This window comes from Hyla sarda, unplaced genomic scaffold (assembly GCF_029499605.1).
Source record: "Hyla sarda isolate aHylSar1 unplaced genomic scaffold, aHylSar1.hap1 scaffold_1397, whole genome shotgun sequence".
Taxonomy (NCBI): Eukaryota; Metazoa; Chordata; class Amphibia; order Anura; family Hylidae; genus Hyla; species Hyla sarda.
This window is the reverse complement of record NW_026608026.1, coordinates 52,891-78,058: the sequence shown is the minus strand read 5'-3', so window position 1 is coordinate 78,058 and position 25,168 is coordinate 52,891. Positions and strand designations below refer to the sequence as shown.

General features: G+C 47.5%; 1 protein-coding gene across 1 annotated transcript; it reads left to right on the top strand.

Annotated features, from left to right (window-relative positions):
* CGREF1 (cell growth regulator with EF-hand domain 1) lies at nt 1-25,168 on the top strand. Its single transcript, XM_056552126.1, has 6 exons — nt 1-29; nt 10,981-11,073; nt 19,774-19,836; nt 20,227-20,297; nt 23,426-23,550; nt 24,183-25,168. Exons 1-6 carry the CDS (start codon nt 16-18, stop codon nt 24,597-24,599), a joined length of 783 nt encoding a protein of 260 aa, XP_056408101.1. The 5' UTR covers nt 1-15; the 3' UTR covers nt 24,600-25,168.

Sequence of the window (25,168 nt, the reverse complement as noted above, 5' to 3'; positions counted from 1 at the left end):
GGATCTACTGTCACGATGCCGGCTGGCAGGTAGTGGATCCTCTGTGCCAGAGAGGGATTGGCGTGGACCGTGCTAGTGGACCGGTTCTAAGCCACTACTGGTTTTCACCAGAGCCCGCCGCAAAGCGGGATGGTCTTGCTGCGGCGGTAGTGACCAGGTCGTATCCACTAGCAACGGCTCACCTCTCTGGCTGCTGAAGATAGGCGCGGTACAAGGGAGTAGGCAAAAGCAAGGTCGGACGTAGCAGAAGGTCGGGGCAGGCAGCAAGGATCGTAGTCAGGGGCAACGGCAGAAGGTCTGGAAACACAGGCAAGGAACACACAAGGAACGCTTTCACTGGCACTAAGGCAACAAGATCCGGCGAGGGAGTGAAGGGGAAGTGAGGTGATATAGGGAAGTGCACAGGTGAACACACTAATTGGAACCACTGCGCCAATCAGCGGCGCAGTGGCCCTTTAAATCGCAGAGACCCGGCGCGCGCGCGCCCTAGGGAGCGGGGCCGCGCGTGCCGGGACAGAACAGACGGAGAGCGAGTCAGGTAGGGGAGCCGGGGTGCGCATCGCGAGCGGGCGCTACCCGCATCGCGAATCGCATCCCGGCTGGCAGCGGAATCGCAGCGCCCCGGGTCAGAGGACGTGACCGGAGCGCTGCCGCGGGGAGAGTGAAGCGAGCGCTCCGGGGAGGAGCGGGGACCCGGAGCGCTCGGCGTAACATGTGTATATATATATATATATATATATATAGATCTCCTCTCCTCTGTATATATATATAGATCTCCTCTCCTCTGTATATATATATATATAGATCTCCTCTCCTCTGTATATATATATATATATATATATAGATCTCCTCTCCTCTGTATATATATATATATATATATATATATATATATATATATATAGATCTCCTCTCCTCTGTATATATATATAGATCTCCTCTCCTCTGTATATATATATAGATCTCCTCTCCTCTGTATATATATATAGATCTCCTCTCCTCTGTATATATATATATATATATATATATATATATAGATAGATCTCCTCTCCTCTGTATATATATATAGATCTCCTCTCCTCTGTATATATATATAGATCTCTTCTCCTCTGTATATATATATATATATATATATATATAGATCTCCTCTCCTCTGTGTGTATATATATATATATATATATATATATATATATATATATAGATCTCCTCTCCTCTGTATATATATATAGATCTCCTCTCCTCTGTATATATATAGATCTCCTCTCCTCTGTATATATATAGATCTCCTCTCCTCTGTATATATATATAGATCTCCTCTCCTCTGTATATATATAGATCCCCTCTCCTCTGTATATATATATATATATATATATATAGATCTCCTCTCCTCTGTATATATATATATAGATCCCCTCTCCTCTGTATATATATATATATATAGATCTCCTCTCCTCTGTATATATATATATAGATCTCCTCTCCTCTGTATATATATATAGATCTCCTCTCCTCTGTATGTATATATAGATCTCCTCTCCTCTGTATATCTATATATATATATATAGATCTCCTCTCCTCTGTATATATATATATATATATATATATATATATATAGATCTCCTCTCCTCTGTATATATATATATAGATCTCCTCTCCTCTGTATATATATAGATAGATCTCCTCTCCTCTGTATATATATATATATATATATATAGATCTCCTCTCCTCTGTATATATATATTGCAGTAACACAGGTTTTGCTATACACATGTTTATTCCCTTTGTGTGTGTGTATATATATATAGATCTCCTCTCCTCTGTATATATATATATATATATATATATATATATATATATATATATATAGATCTCCTCTCCTCTGTATATATATATTGCAGTAACACAGGTTTTGCTATACACATGTTTATTCCCTTTGTGTGTATATATATATATATAGATCTCCTCTCCTCTGTATATATATATATATATATAGATCTCCTCTCCTCTGTATATATATATATATATATAGATCTCCTCTCCTCTGTATATATATATATATAGATCTCCTCTCCTCTGTATATATATATATATTGCAGTAACACAGGTTTTGCTATACACATGTTTATTCCCTTTGAGTGTATTGGAACTAAACCAAAAAAGGAGGAAAAAAGCAATTTGGACATAATGTCACCAAACTCCAAAGATGGTCCGGACACAATTATTGGCGCCTTTCATAATTGTGGATAAATAAGATTGTTTCCAGCCTGTGATGTTCCTTTATACTCACCTGGGGCAGGTAACAGGTGTGGGCAATATAACAATCACACCTGACAGCAGATAAAAAAAGGAGAGAAGAAAGGAAAAAAAATGTATGAAAGATGTAAGTGCAGGATAGTCCGGATGGTGGATAAGCAGCCCCAAACAAGTTCCAAAGATATTCAAACTGTCCTGCAGGCTCCGGGAAAATCAGTGTCAGAGCGAACTATCTGTCCACATTTATATGAAATGAAACGCTATGGAGGAGACCATGGAGGACCCCACTATGGAGGAGACCCAGGAGGACCCCACTATGGAGGAGACCCAGGAGGAGCCCACTATGGAGGAGACCCAGGAGGAACCCACTATGGAGGAGACCAAGGAGGACCCCACTATGGAGGAGACCCAGGAGGGCCCCACTATGGAGGAGACCCAGGAGGACCCCACTATGGAGGAGACCCAGGAGGACCCCACTATGGAGGAGAACCAGGAGGACCCCACTATGGAGGAGACCCAGGAGGACCCCACTATGGAGGAGACCCAGGACAATGACCCCAAACATACGTCAAAAAGCCCCAGAAATGGATGACAACAAAGCGCTGGAGAGTTCTGAAGTGTCAGCAATGAGTCCAGATCTAAATCCCATTGATCACCTGTGGAGAGATCTTATAATTACTGTTGGGAAAAGGCGCCTTCCAATAAGAGAGACCTGGAGCAGTTTGTAAAGGAAGAGTGGTCCAACATTCCGGCTGAGAGGTGTAAGAAGCTTATTGATGGTTATAGGAAGAGTGGTTCAACATTCCGGCTGAGAGGTGTAAGAAGCTTATTGATGGTTATAGGAAGAGTGGTCCAACATTCCGGCTGAGAGGTGTAAGAAGCTTATTGATGGTTATAGGAAGAGTGGTCCAACATTCCGGCTGAGAGGTGTAAGAAGCTTATTGATGGTTATAGGAAGAGTGGTCCAACATTCCGGCTGAGAGGTGTAAGAAGCTTATTGATGCTTATAGGAAGAGTGGTCCAACATTCCGGCTGAGAGGTGTAAGAAGCTTATTGATGCTTATAGGAAGAGTGGTCCAACATTTCAGCTGAGAGGTGTAAGAAGCTTATTGATGGTTATAGGAAGAGTGGTCCAACATTCCGGCTGAGAGGTGTAAGAAGCTTATTGATGGTTATAGGAAGAGTGGTCCAACATTCCGGCTGAGAGGTGTAAGAAGCTTATTGATGGTTATAGGAAGACACTGATTTCACTTCTTTTTTCCAAAGGGTGCAACCAAATATTAAGTTAAGGGGCCAATAATTGTGTCCGGACCATTTTTGGAGTTTGGTGACATTAGGTCCAATTTGCTTTTTTTCCTCCTTTTTTGGTTTAGTTCCAATACACACAAAGGGAATAAACATGTGTATAGCAAAACCTCTGTTACTGCAATATATATATATACAGAGGAGAGGAGATCTATATATATATATACACAAAGGGAATAAACCTGTGTTACTGCAATCCTTTCCTGTGAGAAATACTTCATTATATAGAAACATTTCAGGGGGGACAATATATACAGCCATGTCTGTGTAGACACCATATACATATATACACCGGGGGGACAATATATACAGCCATGTCTGTGTAGACACCATATACATATATACACCGGGGGGGGGGGGGACAATATATACAGCCATGTCTGTGTAGACACCATATACATATATACACCGGGGGGACAATATATACCGCCATGTCTGTGTAGACACCATATACATATATACACCGGGGGGGACAATATATACAGCCATGTCTGTGTAGACACCATATACATATATACACCGGGGGGACAATATATATAGCCATGTCTGTGTAGACACCATATACATATATACACCGGGGGGACAATATATACCGCCATGTCTGTGTAGACACCATATACATATATACACCGGGGGGACAATATATACAGCCATGTCTGTGTAGACACCATATACATATATACACCGGGGGGACAATATATACAGCCATGTCTGTGTAGACACCATATACATATATACACCGGGGGGACAATATATACGGCCATGTCTGTGTAGACACCATATACATATATACACCGGGGGGACAATATATACAGCCATGTCTGTGTAGACACCATATACATATATACACCGGGGGGACAATATATACAGCCATGTCTGTGTAGACACCATATACATATATACACCGGGGGGACAATATATACCGCCATGTCTGTGTAGACACCATATACATATATACACCGGGGGGGACAATATATACAGCCATGTCTGTGTAGACACCATATACATATATACACCGGGGGGGACAATATATACCGCCATGTCTGTGTAGACACCATATACATATATACACCGGGGGGACAATATATACAGCCATGTCTGTGTAGACACCATATACATATATACACCGGGGGGGACAATATATACAGCCATGTCTGTGTAGACACCATATACATATATACACCGGGGGGACAATATATACCGCCATGTCTGTGTAGACACCATATACATATATACACCGGGGGGACAATATATACAGCCATGACTGTGTAGACACCATATACATATATACACCGGGGGGGACAATATATACAGCCATGTCTGTGTAGACACCATATACATATATACACCGGGGGGACAATATATACGGCCATGTCTGTGTAGACACCATATACATATATACACCGGGGGGACAATATATACAGCCATGTCTGTGTAGACACCATATACATATATACACCGGGGGGACAATATATACAGCCATGTCTGTGTAGACACCATATACATATATACACCGGGGGGACAATATATACAGCCATGTCTGTGTAGACACCATATACATATATACACCGGGGGGGGACAATATATACAGCCATGTCTGTGTAGACACCATATACATATATACACCGGGGGGACAATATATACCGCCATGTCTGTGTAGACACCATATACATATATACACCGGGGGGGGACAATATATACCGCCATGTCTGTGTAGACACCATATACATATATACACCGGGGGGGGACAATATATACCGCCATGTCTGTGTAGACACCATATACATATATACACCGGGGGGGACAATATATACAGCCATGTCTGTGTAGACACCATATACATATATACACCGGGGGGGGACAATATATACCGCCATGTCTGTGTAGACACCATATACATATATACACCGGGGGGACAATATATACGGCCATGTCTGTGTAGACACCATATACATATATACACCGGGGGGACAATATATACGGCCATGTCTGTGTAGACACCATATACATATATACACCGGGGGGGACAATATATACTGCCATGTCTGTGTAGACACCATATACATATATACACCGGGGGGACAATATATACAGCCATGTCTGTGTAGACACCATATACATATATACACCGGGGGGACAATATATACCGCCATGTCTGTGTAGACACCATATACATATATACACGGGGGGGACAATATATACAGCCATGTCTGTGTAGACACCATATACATATATACACCGGGGGGACAATATATACCGCCATGTCTGTGTAGACACCATATACATATATACACCGGGGGGACAATATATACAGCCATGTCTGTGTAGACACCATATACATATATACACCGGGGGGACAATATATACAGCCATGTCTGTGTAGACACCATATACATATATACACCGGGGGGGACAATATATACCGCCATGTCTGTGTAGACACCATATACATATATACACCGGGGGGGACAATATATACCGCCATGTCTGTGTAGACACCATATACATATATACACCAGGGGGACAATATATACCGCCATGTCTGTGTAGACACCATATACATATATACACCAGGGGGGACAATATATACGGCCATGTCTGTGTAGACACCATATACATATATACACCGGGGGGACAATATATACAGCCATGTCTGTGTAGACACCATATACATATATACACCGGGGGGACAATATATACCGCCATGTCTGTGTAGACACCATATACATATATACACCGGGGGGGACAATATATACAGCCATGTCTGTGTAGACACCATATACATATATACACCGGGGGGACAATATATACAGCCATGTCTGTGTAGACACCATATACATATATACACCGGGGGGATAATATATACAGCCATGTCTGTGTAGACACCATATACATATATACACCGGGGGGACAATATATACGGCCATGTCTGTGTAGACACCATATACATATATACATATATACACCGGGGGGGACAATATATACAGCCATGTCTGTGTAGACACCATATACATATATACACCGGGGGGACAATATATACGGCCATGTCTGTGTAGACACCATATACATATATACACCGGGGGGGACAATATATACCGCCATGTCTGTGTAGACACCATATACATATATACACCAGGGGGACAATATATACCGCCATGTCTGTGTAGACACCATATACATATATACACCGGGGGGACAATATATACCGCCATGTCTGTGTAGACACCATATACATATATACACCGGGGGGGACAATATATACAGCCATGTCTGTGTAGACACCATATACATATATACACCGGGGGGACAATATATACAGCCATGTCTGTGTAGACACCATATACATATATACACCGGGGGGATAATATATACAGCCATGTCTGTGTAGACACCATATACATATATACACCGGGGGGACAATATATACGGCCATGTCTGTGTAGACACCATATACATATATACACCGGGGGGACAATATATACAGCCATGTCTGTGTAGACACCATATACATATATACACCGGGGGGACAATATATACAGCCATGTCTGTGTAGACACCATATACATATATACACCGGGGGGGACAATATATACAGCCATGTCTGTGTAGACACCATATACATATATACACCGGGGGGACAATATATACCGCCATGTCTGTGTAGACACCATATACATATATACACCGGGGGGGACAATATATACCGCCATGTCTGTGTAGACACCATATACATATATACACCGGGGGGACAATATATACCGCCATGTCTGTGTAGACACCATATACATATATACACCGGGGGGACAATATATACCGCCATGTCTGTGTAGACACCATATACATATATACACCGGGGGGACAATATATACCGCCATGTCTGTGTAGACACCATATACATATATACACCGGGGGGACAATATATACAGCCATGTCTGTGTAGACACCATATACATATATACACCGGGGGGACAATATATACAGCCATGTCTGTGTAGACACCATATACATATATACACCGGGGGGACAATATATACCGCCATGTCTGTGTAGACACCATATACATATATACACCGGGGGGACAATATATACAGCCATGTCTGTGTAGACACCATATACATATATACACCGGGGGGGACAATATATACAGCCATGTCTGTGTAGGCACCATATACATATATACACCGGGGGGGACAATATATACAGCCATGTCTGTGTAGACACCATATACATATATACACCGGGGGGGACAATATATACAGCCATAACTGTGTAGACACCATATACATATATACACCGGGGGGGACAATATATACAGCCATGTCTGTGTAGACACCATATACATATATACACCGGGGGGGACAATATATACAGCCATAACTGTGTAGACACCATATACATATATACACCGGGGGGGGGGGACAATATATACAGCCATGTCTGTGTAGACACCATATACATATATACACCGGGGGGACAATATATACCGCCATGTCTGTGTAGACACCATATACATATATACACCGGGGGGACAATATATACCGCCATGTCTGTGTAGACACCATATACATATATACACCGGGGGGACAATATATACGGCCATGTCTGTGTAGACACCATATACATATATACACCGGGGGGACAATATATACCGCCATGTCTGTGTAGACACCATATACATATATACACCGGGGGGGGACAATATATACCGCCATGTCTGTGTAGACACCATATACATATATACACCGGGGGGACAATATATACGGCCATGTCTGTGTAGACACCATATACATATATACACCGGGGGGACAATATATACAGCCATGTCTGTGTAGACACCATATACATATATACACCGGGGGGACAATATATACCGCCATGTCTGTGTAGACACCATATACATATATACACCGGGGGGGGGGGACAATATATACAGCCATGTCTGTGTAGACACCATATACATATATACACCGGGGGGACAATATATACCGCCATGTCTTTGTAGACACCATATACATATATACACCGGGGGGACAATATATACAGCCATGTCTGTGTAGACACCATATACATATATACACCGGGGGGACAATATATACCGCCATGTCTGTGTAGACACCATATACATATATACACCGGGGGGGACAATATATACAGCCATGTCTGTGTAGACACCATATACATATATACACCGGGGGGACAATATATACAGCCATGTCTGTGTAGACACCATATACATATATACACCGGGGGGGACAATATATACCGCCATGTCTGTGTAGACACCATATACATATATACACCGGGGGGACAATATATACAGCCATGTCTGTGTAGACACCATATACATATATACACCGGGGGGGGGACAATATATACAGCCATGTCTGTGTAGACACCATATACATATATACACCGGGGGGACAATATATACCGCCATGTCTGTGTAGACACCATATACATATATACACCGGGGGGACAATATATACAGCCATGTCTGTGTAGACACCATATACATATATACACCGGGGGGACAATATATACAGCCATGTCTGTGTAGACACCATATACATATATACACCGGGGGGGACAATATATACAGCCATGTCTGTGTAGACACCATATACATATATACACCGGGGGGACAATATATACCGCCATGTCTGTGTAGACACCATATACATATATACACCGGGGGGGACAATATATACAGCCATGACTGTGTAGACACCATATACATATATACACCGGGGGGACAATATATACAGCCATGTCTGTGTAGACACCATATACATATATACACCGGGGGGACAATATATACAGCCATGTCTGTGTAGACACCATATACATATATACACCGGGGGGGACAATATATACAGCCATGTCTGTGTAGACACCATATACATATATACACCGGGGGGGACAATATATACAGCCATGTCTGTGTAGACACCATATACATATATACACCGGGGGGACAATATATACGGCCATGTCTGTGTAGACACCATATACATATATACACCGGGGGGGACAATATATACTGCCATGTCTGTGTAGACACCATATACATATATACACCGGGGGGACAATATATACCGCCATGTCTGTGTAGACACCATATACATATATACACCGGGGGGACAATATATACGGCCATGTCTGTGTAGACACCATATACATATATACACCGGGGGGACAATATATACCGCCATGTCTGTGTAGACACCATATACATATATACACCGGGGGGGGGGACAATATATACAGCCATGTCTGTGTAGACACCATATACATATATACACCGGGGGGACAATATATACAGCCATGTCTGTGTAGACACCATATACATATATACACCGGGGGGGGGGGGACAATATATACGGCCATGTCTGTGTAGACACCATATACATATATACACCGGGGGGACAATATATACCGCCATGTCTGTGTAGACACCATATACATATATACACCGGGGGGACAATATATACGGCCATGTCTGTGTAGACACCATATACATATATATACCGGGGGGACAATATATACAGCCATGTCTGTGTAGACACCATATACATATATACACCGGGGGGACAATATATACAGCCATGTCTGTGTAGACACCATATACATATATACACCGGGGGGACAATATATACAGCCATGTCTGTGTAGACACCATATACATATATACACCGGGGGGACAATATATACGGCCATGTCTGTGTAGACACCATATACATATATACACCGGGGGGACAATATATACAGCCATGTCTGTGTAGACACCATATACATATATACACCGGGGGGACAATATATACAGCCATGTCTGTGTAGACACCATATACATATATACACCGGGGGGACAATATATACAGCCATGTCTGTGTAGACACCATATACATATATACACCGGGGGGACAATATATACAGCCATGTCTGTATATGAGTATGTGGTGTGTATTTATATATTTATATGGTGTATATGTGTATATCTCAGCCCCGCCCCCTGTATGACATCACTGATATAAGATAATGACATGTGATCACAGCCCCGCCCCCTGTATGACATCACTGATACAATATAATAGTTATATGACATGTAGTCACAGCCCCACCCCCTGTATGACATCACTGATGTAATATAATGACATGTGATCACAGCCCCGCCCCCTGTATGACATCACTGATACAATATAATAGTTATATGACATGTAGTCACAGCCCCACCCCCTGTATGACATCACTGATGTAATATAATGACATGTGATCACAGCCCCGCCCCCTGTATGACATCACGGATGTAATATAATGACATGTGATCACAGCCCCGCCCCCTGTATGAATACACTGATATAATATAATGACATGTGATCACAGCCCCGCCCCCTCTATGACATCACTGATATTCCTCTTGTTTCCCAGAGTCTCCACCATGAGGGGTCCGGTTCCGGTTCTGGTTCGGCTGATCCCCTTGTTCTTCAGTCATGGGCTCGCAGCTCCCCGGTCAGACAGCAGGTGAGATGCATGATGGACAATATGGACGACCACAGAATCTTCTCCCAACCTATATTATTGTAAAACCCTTAATCACCTGACACCACTGAGGACCTCAGTCCTACCCCACAATGTCCATCACCGGTCAGAACGCCCTGATAATCTCCGCCCCCTCCCCGCCATCATAATCCTGCCACCTCCTCCAATATAATCCTGTCACCCCCTCCAACATAATCCTGTCACCTCCTCCAAGATAATCCTGTCACCTCCTCCAATATAATCCTGTCACCTCCTCCAATATAATCCTGCCACCTCCTCCAAAATAATCCTGTCACCTCCTCCAGAATAATCCTGCCACCTCCTCCAACATAATCCTGTCACCTCCTCCAACATAATCCTGTCACCTCCTCCAGGATAATCCTGTCACCTCCTCCAACATAATCCTGACACCTCCTCCAGGATAATCCTGCCACCTCCTCCAAAATAATCCTGTCACCTCCTCCAGGATAATCCTGCCACCTCCTCCAACATAATCCTGTCACCTCCTCCAACATAATCCTGTCACCTCCTCCAGGATAATCCTGCCACCCCCTCCAACATAATCCTGTCACCTCCTCCAGGATAATCCTGCCACCTCCTCCAACATAATCCTGTCACCTCCTCCAACATAATCCTGCCACCTCCTCCAACATAATCCTGTCACCTCCTCCAACATAATCCTGTCACCACCTCCAACATAATCCTGTCACCTCCTCAAGGATAATCCTACCACCTCCTCCAACATAATCCTGCCACCCCCTCCAACATAATCCTGCCACCCCCTCCAACATAATCCTGTCACCTCCTCCAACATAATCCTGTCACCTCCTCCAACATAATCCTGTCACCTCCTCCAACATAATCCTGTCACCCCCTCCAACATAATCCTGTCACCTCCTCCAGGATAATCCTGTCACCTCCTCCAACATAATCCTGACACCTCCTCCAGGATAATCCTGCCACCTCCTCCAAAATAATCCTGTCACCTCCTCCAGGATAATCCTGCCACCTCCTCCAACATAATCCTGTCACCTCCTCCAACATAATCCTGCCACCTCCTCCAGGATAATCCTGCCACCCCCTCCAACATAATCCTGTCACCTCCTCCAGGATAATCCTGCCACCTCCTCCAACATAATCCTGTCACCTCCTCCAACATAATCCTGTCACCTCCTCCAACATAATCCTGTCACCCCCTCCAACATAATCCTGTCACCTCCTCCAGGATAATCCTGTCACCTCCTCCAACATAATCCTGCCACCTCCTCCAGGATAATCCTGCCACCTCCTCCAAAATAATCCTGTCACCTCCTCCAGGATAATCCTGCCACCTCCTCCAACATAATCCTGTCACCTCCTCCAACATAATCCTGTCAATTCCTCCAGGATAATCCTGCCACCCCCTCCAACATAATCCTGTCACCTCCTCCAGGATAATCCTGCCACCTCCTCCAACATAATCCTGTCACCTCCTCCAACATAATCCTGCCACCTCCTCCAACTTAACCCTGTCACCTCCTCCAACATAATCCTGTCACCTCCTCCAACATAATCCTGTCACCTCCTCAAGGATAATCCTACCACCTCCTCCAACATAATCCTGCCACCCCCTCCAACATAATCCTGCCACCCCCTCCAACATAATCCTGTCACCTCCTCCAACATAATCCTGTCACCTCCTCCAACATAATCCTGCCACCTCCTCCAACATAATCCTGTCACCCCCTCCAACATAATCCTGTCACCTCCTCCAACATAATCCTGTCACCTCCTCCAACATAATCCTGTCACCTCCTCCAACATAATCCTGTCACCCCCTCCAACATAATCCTGTCACCTCCTCCAGGATAATCCTGTCACCTCCTCCAACATAATCCTGACACCTCCTCCAGGATAATCCTGCCACCTCCTCCAAAATAATCCTGTCACCTCCTCCAGGATAATCCTGCCACCTCCTCCAACATAATCCTGTCACCTCCTCCAACATAATCCTGTCAATTCCTCCAGGATAATCCTGCCACCCCCTCCAACATAATCCTGTCACCTCCTCCAGGATAATCCTGCCACCTCCTCCAACATAATCCTGTCACCTCCTCCAACATAATCCTGCCACCTCCTCCAACTTAACCCTGTCACCTCCTCCAACATAATCCTGTCACCTCCTCCAACATAATCCTGTCACCTCCTCAAGGATAATCCTACCACCTCCTCCAACATAATCCTGCCACCCCCTCCAACATAATCCTGCCACCCCCTCCAACATAATCCTGTCACCTCCTCCAACATAATCCTGTCACCTCCTCCAACATAATCCTGCCACCTCCTCCAACATAATCCTGTCACCCCCTCCAACATAATCCTGTCACCTCCTCCAACATAATCCTGTCACCTCCTCCAACATAATCCTGTCACCTCCTCCAACATAATCCTGTCACCCCCTCCAACATAATCCTGTCACCTCCTCCAGGATAATCCTGTCACCTCCTCCAACATAATCCTGACACCTCCTCCAGGATAATCCTGCCACCTCCTCCAAAATAATCCTGTCACCTCCTCCAGGATAATCCTGCCACCTCCTCCAACATAATCCTGTCACCTCCTCCAACATAATCCTGTCACCTCCTCCAGGATAATCCTGCCACCCCCTCCAACATAATCCTGTCACCTCCTCCAGGATAATCCTGCCACCTCCTCCAACATAATCCTGCCACCTCCTCCAAGAAAATCCTGCCACCTCCTCCAACATAATCCTGCCACCTCCTCCAGGATAATCCTGCCACCTACTCCAACATAATCCTGCCACCTCCTGCAGGATAATCCTGCCACCTCCTCCAGGATAATCCTGCCACCTCCTCCAACATAATCCTGCCACCTCCTCCAACATAATCCTGTCACCTCCTCCAACATAATCCTGCCACCTTTTCCAACATAATCCTGTCACCTCCTCCAGGATAATCCTGCCACCTCCTGCAGGATAATCCTGCCACCTCCTCCAGGATAATCCTGCCACCTCCTCCAACATAATCCTGTCACCTCCTGCAGGATAATCCTGCCACCTCCTCCAGGATAATCCTGCCACCTCCTCCAACATAATCCTGCCACCTCCTGCAACATAATCCTGCCACCTACTCCAACATAATCCCGAAACCTCCTCCAACATAATCCTGCCACCTCCTCCAACATAATCCTGTCACCTCCTCCAGGATAATCCTGCCACCTCCTCCAGGATAATCCTGCCACCTCCTCCAACATAATCCTGCCACCTCCTCCAGGATAATCCTGTCACCTCCTCCAATATAATCCTGACACCTTCTCCAACATAATCCTGCCACCTCCTCCAAGATAATCCTGCCACCTCCTCCAACATAATCCTGCCACCTCCTCCAACATAATCCTGTCACCTCCTACAGGATAATCCTGCCACCCCCTCCAACATAATCCTGACACCTCCTCCAATATAATCCTGCCACCTCCTCCAGGATAATCCTGCCACCTCCTCCAGGATAATCCTGCCACCTCCTCCAGGATAATCCTGCCACCTCCTCCAGGATAATCCTCCCACCTCCTCCAGGATAATCCTGCCACCTCCTCCAGGATAATCCTGTCACCTCCTCCAACATAATCCTGCCACCTCCTCCAGGATAATCCTGTCACCTCCTCCAACATAATCCTGTCACCTCCTCCAGAATAATCCTGTCGCCTCCTCCAACATAATCCTGCCACCCCCTCCAACATAATCCTGACACCTCCTCCAATATAATCCTGCCACCTCCTCCAACATAATCCTGCCACCTCCTCCAACATAATCCTGTCACCTCCTCCAGGATAATCCTGTCACCTCCTCCAACATAATCCTGCCACCTCCTCCAACATAATCCTGTCACCTCCTCCAGGATAATCCTGCCACCCCCTCCCGGATAATCCTACCTCCTCCAACATAATCCTGCCACCTCCTCCAACATAATCCTGTCACCTCCTCCAACATAATCCTGCCACCTCCTCCAACATAATCCTGACACCTTCTCCAATATAATCCTGACACCTCCTCCAACATAATCCTGTCACCTCCTTCAACATAATCCTGTCACCTCCTCCAACATAATCCTGTCACCTCCTCCAACATAATCCTGTCACCTCCTCCAGGATAATCCTGCCACCTCCTCCAACATAATCCTGTCACCTCCTCCAGAATAATACTGTCACTTCCTCCAACATAATCCTGCCACCTCCTCCAACATAATCCTGTCACCTCCTCCAGGATAATCCTGCCACCCCCTCCAACATAATCCTGTCACCTCCTCCAGGATAATCCTGCCACCTCCTCCAACATAATCCTGCCACCTCCTCCAGGATAATCCTGCCACCTCCTCCAGCATAATCCTGCCACCTCCTCCAACATAATCCTGCCACCTCCTCCAGGATAATCCTGCCACCTCCTCCAGCATAATCCTGCCACCTCCTCCAACATAATCCTGCCACCTCCTCCAGCATAATCCTGCCACCTCCTCCAACATAATCCTGCCACCCCCTCCAGGATAATCATGCCACCTCCTCCAGGATAATCCTGTCACCTCCTCCAACATAATCCTGTCACCTCCTCCAGAATGATCCTGTCACCTCCTCCAACATAATCCTGCCACCCCCGCCAACATAATCCTGACACCTCCTCCAATATAATCCTGTCACCTCCTCCAGGATAATCCTGCCACCCCCTCCAGGATAATCCTGCCACCTCCTCCAGGATAATCCTGCCACCTCCTGCAGGATAATCCTGTCACCTCCTCCAGGATAATCCTGCCACCTCCTCCAGGATAATCCTGCCACCCCCTCCAGGATAATCCTGCCACCTCCTCCAACATAATCCTGCCACCTCCTCCAACATAATCCTGCCACCTCCTCCAGGATAATCCTGTCACCTCCTCCAGAATAATCCTGTCACCTCCTCCAACATAGTCCTGCCACCTCCTTCAGGATAATCCTGCCACCTCCTCCAACATAATCCTGCCACCCCCTCCAGGATAATCCTGCCACCTCCTCCAGGATAATCCTGCCACCTCCTCCAACATAATCCTGCCACCTCCTCCAGGATAATCCTGCCACCTCCTCCAACATAATCCTGCCACCTCCTCCAGCATAATCCTGCCACCTCCTCCAGGATAATCCTGCCACCTCCTCCAGGATAATCCTGCCACCTCCTCCAACATAATCCTGCCACCTCCTCCAGGATAATCCTGCCACCTCCTGCAGGATAATCCTGCCATCTCCTCCAGGATAATCCTGCCACCTCCTCCAGGATAATCCTGCCACCTCCTCCAGAATAATCCTGCCACCTCCTCCAACCTAATCCTGCCACCTCCTCCAACCTAATCCTGCCACCTCCTCCAGGATAATCCTGCCACCTCCTCCAACATTATCCTGCCACCTCCTCCAACATAATCCTGCCACCTCCTCCAGGATAATCCTGCCACCTCCTCCAGAATAATCCTGCCACCTCCTCCAACATAATCCTGCAACCTTCTCCAGGATAATCCTGCCACCTCCTCCAGCATAATCCTACCACCCCCTCCAACATAATCCTGCCACCCCCTCCAGGATAATCCTGCCACCTCCTCCTGGATAATCCTGCCACCTCCTCCAGGATAATCCTGCCACCTCCTCAAGGATAATCTCCCCCCCCCGCCAGCATATTCCTCCCACCTCCTCCAGCATAATCCTGCCACCCCCTCCAACATAATCCTGCCACCCCCTCCAGGATAATCCTGCCACCTCCTCAAGGATAATCTCCGCCCCCCTCCCCGCCAGCATAATCCTGCCACCTCCTCCAGCATAATCCTGCCACCCCCTCCAACATAATCCGGCCACCTTCTCCAGCATAATCCTGCCACCTCCTCCAGGATAATCCTGCCACCTCCTCCAGGATAATCCTGCTACCTCCTGCAGGATAATCCTGCCACCGCCTCCCGGATAATCCTGCCACCTCCTCCAGGATAATCCTGCCACCTCCTCCAACATAATCCTGCCACCCCCTCGAGGATAATCCTGCCACCTCCTCCAAGATAATCCTGCCACATCCTCCAGAATAATCCTGCCACCTCCTCCAACATAATCCTGCCACCTCCTCCAACATAATCCTGCCACCTCCGCCAGGATAATCCTGCCACCTCCTCCAGGATAATCCTGCCACCTCCTCCAGGATAATCCTGCCACCTCCTCTATCATAATCCTGCCACCTCCTCCAACATAATCCTTCCACCTCCTCCAACATAATCCTTCCACCTCCTCCAACATAATCCTGCCACCTCCTCCAGCATAATCCTGCAACCTCCTCCAGGATAATCCTGCCACCTCCTCCAGTATAATCCTGCCACCTCCTCCAGGATAATCCTGCCACCCCCTCCAGGATAATCCTGCCACCTCCTCCAACATAATCCGGCCACCTCCTCCAACATAATCCGGCCACCTCCTCCTACATAATCCTGCCAGCCCATCCAACATAATCCTTCCACCTCCTCCAGGATAATCCGGCCACCTCCTCCAGGATAATCCTGCCACCTCCTCCAACAAAATCCTGCCACCTCCTCCAGGATAATCCTGCCACCTCCTCCAGGATAATCCTGCCACCTCCTCCAGGATAATCCTGCCACCTCCTCCAGGATAATCCTGCCACCTCCTCCAACATAATCCTGTCACCTCCTCCAGGATAATCCTGTCACCTCCTCCAACATAATCCTGCCACCTCCTCCAACATAATCCTGCCACCTCCTCCAGGATAATCCTGCCACCTCCTCCAGAATAATCCTGCCACCTCCTCCAACATAATCCTGCCACCTCCTCCAACCTAATCCTGCCACCTCCTCCAGGATAATCCTGCCACCTCCTCCAACATTATCCTGCCACCTCCTCCAACATAATCCTGCCACCTCCTCCAGGATAATCCTGCCACCTCCTCCAGAATAATCCTGCCACCTCCTCCAACATAATCCTGCAACCTTCTCCAGGATAATCCTGCCACCTCCTCCAGCATAATCCTACCACCCCCTCCAACATAATCCTGCCACCCCCTCCAGGATAATCCTGCCACCTCCTCCTGGATAATCCTGCCACATCCTCCAGGATAATCCTGCCACCTCCTCAAGGATAATCTCCCCCCCCCCCGCCAGCATATTCCTCCCACCTCCTCCAGCATAATCCTGCCACCCCCTCCAACATAATCCTGCCACCCCCTCCAGGATAATCCTGCCACCTCCTCAAGGATAATCTCCGCCCCCCTCCCCGCCAGCATAATCCTGCCACCTCCTCCAGCATAATCCTGCCACCCCCTCCAACATAATCCGGCCACCTTCTCCAGCATAATCCTGCCACCTCCTCCAGGATAATCCTGCCACCTCCTCCAACATAATCCTGCCACCCCCTCCAGGATAATCCTGCCACCTCCTCCAGGATAATCCTGCCACCTCCTGCAGGATAATCCTGCCACCTCCTCCCGGATAATCCTGCCACCTCCTCCAGGATAATCCTGCCACCTCCTCCAACATAATCCTGCCACCCCCTCGAGGATAATCCTGCCACCTCCTCCAAGATAATCCTGCCACATCCTCCAGAATAATCCTGCCACCTCCTCCAACATAATCCTGCCACCTCCTCCAACATAATCCTGCCACCTCCGCCAGGATAATCCTGCCACCTCCTCCAGGATAATCCTGCCACCTCCTCCAGGATAATCCTGCCACCTCCTCCATCATAATCCTGCCACCTCCTCCAACATAATCCTTCCACCTCCTCCAACATAATCCTTCCACCTCCTCCAACATAATCCTGCCACCTCCTCCAGCATAATCCTGCAACCTCCTCCAGGATAATCCTGCCACCTCCTCCAGTATAATCCTGCCACCTCCTCCAGCATAATCCTGCCACCTCCTCCAGGATAATCCTGCCACCCCCTCCAGGATAATCCTGCCACCTCCTCCAACATAATCCGGCCACCTCCTCCAACATAATCCGGCCACCTCCTCCTACATAATCCTGCCAGCCCCTCCAACATAATCCTTCCACCTCCTCCAGGATAATCCGGCCACCTCCTCCAGGATAATCCTGCCACCTCCTCCAACAAAATCCTGCCACCTCCTCCAGGATAATCCTGCCACCTCCTCCAGGATAATCCTGCCACCTCCTCCAGGATAATCCTGCCACCTCCTCCAGGATAATCCTGCCACCTCCTCCAACATAATCCTGTCACCTCCTCCAACATAATCCTGTCACCTCCTCCAACATAATCCTGCCACCTTCTCCAGGATAATCCTGCCACCTCCTCCAGCATAATCCTGCCACCTCCTCCAGGATAATCCTGCCACCTCCTCCAACATAATCCTGACACCTCCTCCAACATAATCCTGCCACCTCCTCCAACATAATCCTGTCACCTCCTCCAACATAATCCTGACACCTCCTCCAGGATAATCCTGCCACCTCCTCCAGGATAATCCTGACCTTCTCCCCAAGATGTTTGTGACTAACGCCTCCAGTCCCGATGATGAGGATTTGGTTCCTGTCCAGGTTGTATCTCAGTGGATTATCTGCCCCCAAATCACCACGTTGCAGTCATTACAAAACACACAGAACCCGCTGACTCCCCCATACTATCTTTCATTACTCCACTTTATAATATGGACTCTGTGTTCCCAGGTCTGAGCTATCGGAAAACATCAACATATCAAACCCATTCACCCCCGGAGACGGACAACTCAGGTAAGAGACGCTCCGTGGTGTCACCTGACAACGACCTAAAACATAACCCGGGAACATGGACCCGGAACATACATAACCAGAAGCACTGAGGCATAATGAGTCCAGATCACATAAAAACATGTGACACTGTGAGCTGCCTATAAACCCCATCACACTTAACACAAGGATTCCCCCAGCCGTCATATTTGGGTGTCCGCTCCTCAGGGGCGGGGCTGGCCTATAGAGAAGGAGGTGGAGCAGCAGTGTCCATACTTCATACATGTACGGAGCGTTCTTGCTGTATAACAGTTACCTACATATAGGGTGGACTATGTGTGGGCACCGGACATGTCCCATAGGCCCCTTAGGGCTGGGATCACCTAAGATCTTCTCACGTGTTCTTCTTTTCAGTATTCTACACGGATATCTACAGGAGAAAGATCCATTGGGAGAAAATGATTCTCAGATTACCCGGGAAACAGGTGAGTGCCCAAAAACAGATCTCTTCAAGCTGATCATTACTGGGGCGTCTCATAATACTCCATCTCTTCCATACTCCTCATCATCGGGGCCCTCAAAATACTCCATCTCCTCCATATTCCTCATCACCGGGGCCCTCATAATACTCCATCCCCTCCATACTCCTCATCACCGGGGCCCTCATAATACTCCATCTCCTCCATACTCATCATCACCGGGGCCCTCATAATACTCGGTCTCCTCCATACTCCTCATCACCGGGGTCCTCGTAATACTCCATCTCCTCCATACTCCTCATCACCGGGGCCCTCATAATACTCCATCTCCTTCATATTCCTCATCACCAGGGCCCTCAAAATACTCCATCTCCTCCATACTCCTCATCACCGGGGCCCTCATAATACTCCATCTCCTCCATACTCATCATCACCGGGGCCCTCATAATACTCCATCTCCTCCATACTCCTCATCACCGGGGCCCTCATAATACTCCATCTCTTCCATTCTCCTCATCACCGGGGCCCTTTAAATATTCCATCTCCTCCATACTCCTCATCACCGGGTCCCTCAAAATACTCAGTCTCCTCCATACACATCATCACTGGGGCACCATAATACTCCATCTCCTCCATACTCCTCATCACTGGGGCCCTCATAATACTCCATCTCCTCCATACTCCTCATCACCGGGGCCCTCAAAATACTCCATCTCTTCCATTCTCCTCATCACCGGGGCCCTTTAAATATTCCATCTCCTCCATACTCCTCATCACCGGGTCCCTCAAAATACTCAGTCTCCTCCATACTCATCATCACTGGGGCACCTCATAATACTCAGTCTCCTCCATAATCCTCATCGCTGGGGCACCTCATAATACTCGGTCTCCTCCATACTCCTCATCACTGGGGCCCTCATAATACTCAGTCTCCTCCATACTCATCATCACTGGGGCAGCTCGTAATACTCAGTCTCCTCCATACTCCTCATCACTGGGGCACCTCATAATACTCAGTCTCCTCCATACTCATCATCACTGGGGCCCTCATAATACTCAGTCTCCTCCATACTCATCATCACTGGGGCACCTCATAATACTCAGTCTCCTCCATACTCATCATCACTGGGGCACCTCATAATACTCAGTCTCCTCCATACTCATCATCACTGGGGCACCTCATAATACTCAGTCTCCTCCATACTCCTCATCGCTGGGGCACCTCATAATACTCAGTCTCCTCCATACTCCTCATCACCGGGCACCTCATAATACTCAGTCTCCTCCATACTCATCATCACTGGGGCACCTCGTAATACTCAGTCTCTTCCATACTCCTCATCACTGGGGCATCTCATAATACTCAGTCTCCTCCATACTCATCATCACTGGGGCACCTCATAATACTCAGTCTCCTCCATACTCGTCATCACTGGGGCCCTCATAATACCCCATCTCCTCCATACTCCTCATCACTGGAGCACCTCATAATACTCAGTCTCCTTCATACACATCATCACTGGGGCATCTCATAATACTCAGTCTCCTCCATACTCCTCATCACTGGGGCACCTCATAATACTCGGTCTCCTCCATACTCCTCATCACCGGGGCCCTCATAATACCCCATCTCCTCCATACTCCTCATCACTGGAGCACCTCATAATACTCAGTCTCCTTCATACACATCATCACTGGGGCATCTCATAATACTCAGTCTCCTCCATACTCCTCATCACTGGGGCACCTCATAATACTCAGTCTCCTCCATAGTCCTCATCACTGGGGCCCTCATAATACTCAGTCTCCTCCATACTCATCATCACTGGGGCAGCTCGTAATACTCAGTCTCCTCCATACTCCTCATCACTGGGGCACCTCATAATACTCAGTCTCCTCCATACTCGTCATCACTGGGCACCTCATAATACTCAGTCTCCTCCATACTCATCATCACTGGGGCACCTCATAATACTCAGTCTCCTCCATACTCCTCATCACCGGGGCCCTCATAATACCCCATCTCCTCCATACTCATCATCACTGGGGCACCTCATAATACTCAATCTCCTCCATACTCCTCATCACTGGGGCCCTCATAATACTCAGTCTCCTCCATACTCATCATCACTGGGGCACCTCATAATACTCAGTCTCCTCCATACTCATCATCACTGGGGCACCTCATAATACTCAGTCTCCTCCATACTCATCATCACTGGGGCACCTCATAATACTCAGTCTCCTCCATACTCATCATCACTGGGGCACCTCATAATACTCAGTCTCCTCCATACTCATCATCACTGGGGCACCTCATAATACTCAGTCTCCTCCATACTCCTCATCACCGGGGCCCTCATAATACCCCATCTCCTCCATACTCATCATCACTGGGGCACCTCATAATACTCAATCTCCTCCATACTCCTCATCACTGGGGCACCTCATAATACTCAGTCTCCTCCATACTCATCATCACTGGGGCACCTCATAATACTCAGTCTCCTCCATACTCCTCATCGCTGGGGCACCTCATAATACTCAGTCTCCTCCATACTCCTCATCACTGAAGCACCTCATAATACTCAGTCTCCTCCATACTCATCATTACTGGGGCCCCCATAATACTCAGTCTCCTCCATACTCCTCATCACTGGGGCACCTCATAATACTCAGTCTCCTCCATACTCCTCATCACTGGGGCACCTCATAATACTCAGTCTCCTCCATACTCCTCATCACCGGGCACTTCATAATACTCAGTCTCCTCCATACTCCTCATCACTGGGGCACCTCATAATACTCAGTCTCCTCCATACTCATCATTACTGGGGCCCCCATAATACTCAGTCTCCTCCATACTCCTCATCACTGGGGCACCTCATAATACTCAGTCTCCTCCATACTCATCATCACTGGGGCACCTCATAATACTCAGTCTCCTCCATACTCCTCATTGCTGGGGCACCTCATAATACTCAGTCTCCTCCATACTCCTCATCGCTGGGGCACCTCATAATACTCAGTCTCCTCCATACTCATCATTACTGGGGCCCCCATAATACTCAGTCTCCTCCATACTCCTCATCACTGGGACGCCTCCTAACAAGACTGAATGTGTCCCTTTTCAGCCATCTTACGCCTCTTCGTGCTCCATGACTTTGACAAGAGTGGACTCCTGGATGGCTTGGAACTCATGCAGCTTCTTCATGGTGTCCTGACAAAGGGTCTGCAGGAGAAACCCAATGAGGACTCAGTAAGTGCCCCATTATTGGTGGGATTATCGTCCCTGTATAGAACTTTGGAACATCAACATCCCAACAAGCCTTGTATCTCCATTATCGAGGTTTACAACCCCTTTAAAGGCGTACTCCGCCCCTAGACATCTTATCACGGGGTCCCCCGCGATCTCGGCTGCCACACCCCAAACATCTGATGCAACCGCGCCCCACTCGTGACATCATGGCCACGCCCCCTCCCATAGACTTGCATTGAGGGGGCTTGGCAGTGATGTCACGAGAGAGGTGACGTGGAGGTGACATCACGAGCCTCCGGCACTGCACCTGACGCTCTAAATGAATGCTGGCTGCAGCAGGGAGATCGAGGGGATAAGATGTCTAAGGGCAGAGTATCCCTTTAAGGAGAAATTATAATCTTAAGTAGTTTCTAGGTGCAAACCAATGTATTATTACAGGAAAAGTGGGGGGTGTAGAGTTTATAATAGTGTCTTTACTGTATGCTCTATAATGTCCTCCATCCTCACTACTAGTGCCTAGTATAACACTGGCTCTCCAATACATGGTGTCATCATATATAGAGGTCCAGGTCATCTCTGTAAACCAAGACCGATGTCCTCGATAGACTGACAAGTTCTTGTTCTCTCCTCAGGTCATTTTCGTGGTCGATGATGTTCTGGATAAACAAGACGTGAACCTGGACGGACTCCTCAGTGCCCAAGAGCTTGTGAACTCCCTCAGCTATAAAGAGGGGGGGATGACGGATTCTGCTCACATTGTGATTCCACCTCCAATGGGGGTCGCAGCTGAGGAGCCCGCTGCTCCCGTGGACACTGACCTCTCTAATACAGAGGAATCTGAGAAACCAGAGCTGAACAACCATACAGAAGACGACCCTAATACACTCCAAGACCAAACTAACTACCCGGCCCCACCGGCTGCCGAAACCAGTCAGGAAGAACCTGATGAGGTTATAAATGAAGATGTGGTGGAGGAGGTCACCAGCGAGGTGGAGGCAGTGGAGATGCCAGGAGAGGAAGAAGACGATAAACTCGATGATGAGATGTAAACATTAGGTACCCAATATGATCAAATACTTGAAATCAAAGAGTAATTCCCCCTGGAATCCAGAGGCCTCTGGTAAATTTTGGAGTCGACCACCTCAACCCAAAGATATCCCAGACCATCCTGCCAGAGACCCCTAAAAGAGCTGGGAGTCCTGTCACCCCGTAACAGATATGACCTAGAAATGGTCTACGAGTAAAACGTAACAATGAGACAGAGAAGGACGACTCAGGGGTCCCTATCTACTGAAGACCCTTTAATTAAGGGGAAATGCCCGTACATGCCGATTGTGTTTGCACGTTGACTCTTCGCACCACAAGGAAATGCCTTATACTGCTGGAGACATCTTGTGACTGTCATGTGATTGATCGAGTGTCTTCCATCTTCCAGGATGAACGCAACCATTATCTTAACTTATTGACTGACACGAGATCCATGACGCTTGACCCATGAGGACGAGTATAAAGACCACTTTGTGTACAGGGATGTTCTGCAGTCTCGGGAGTTTCACATTCTTTGTGATGTGGCTTTGCCTTGGTAAATAAATACATAAGATAAAGGTGGCAACCATCT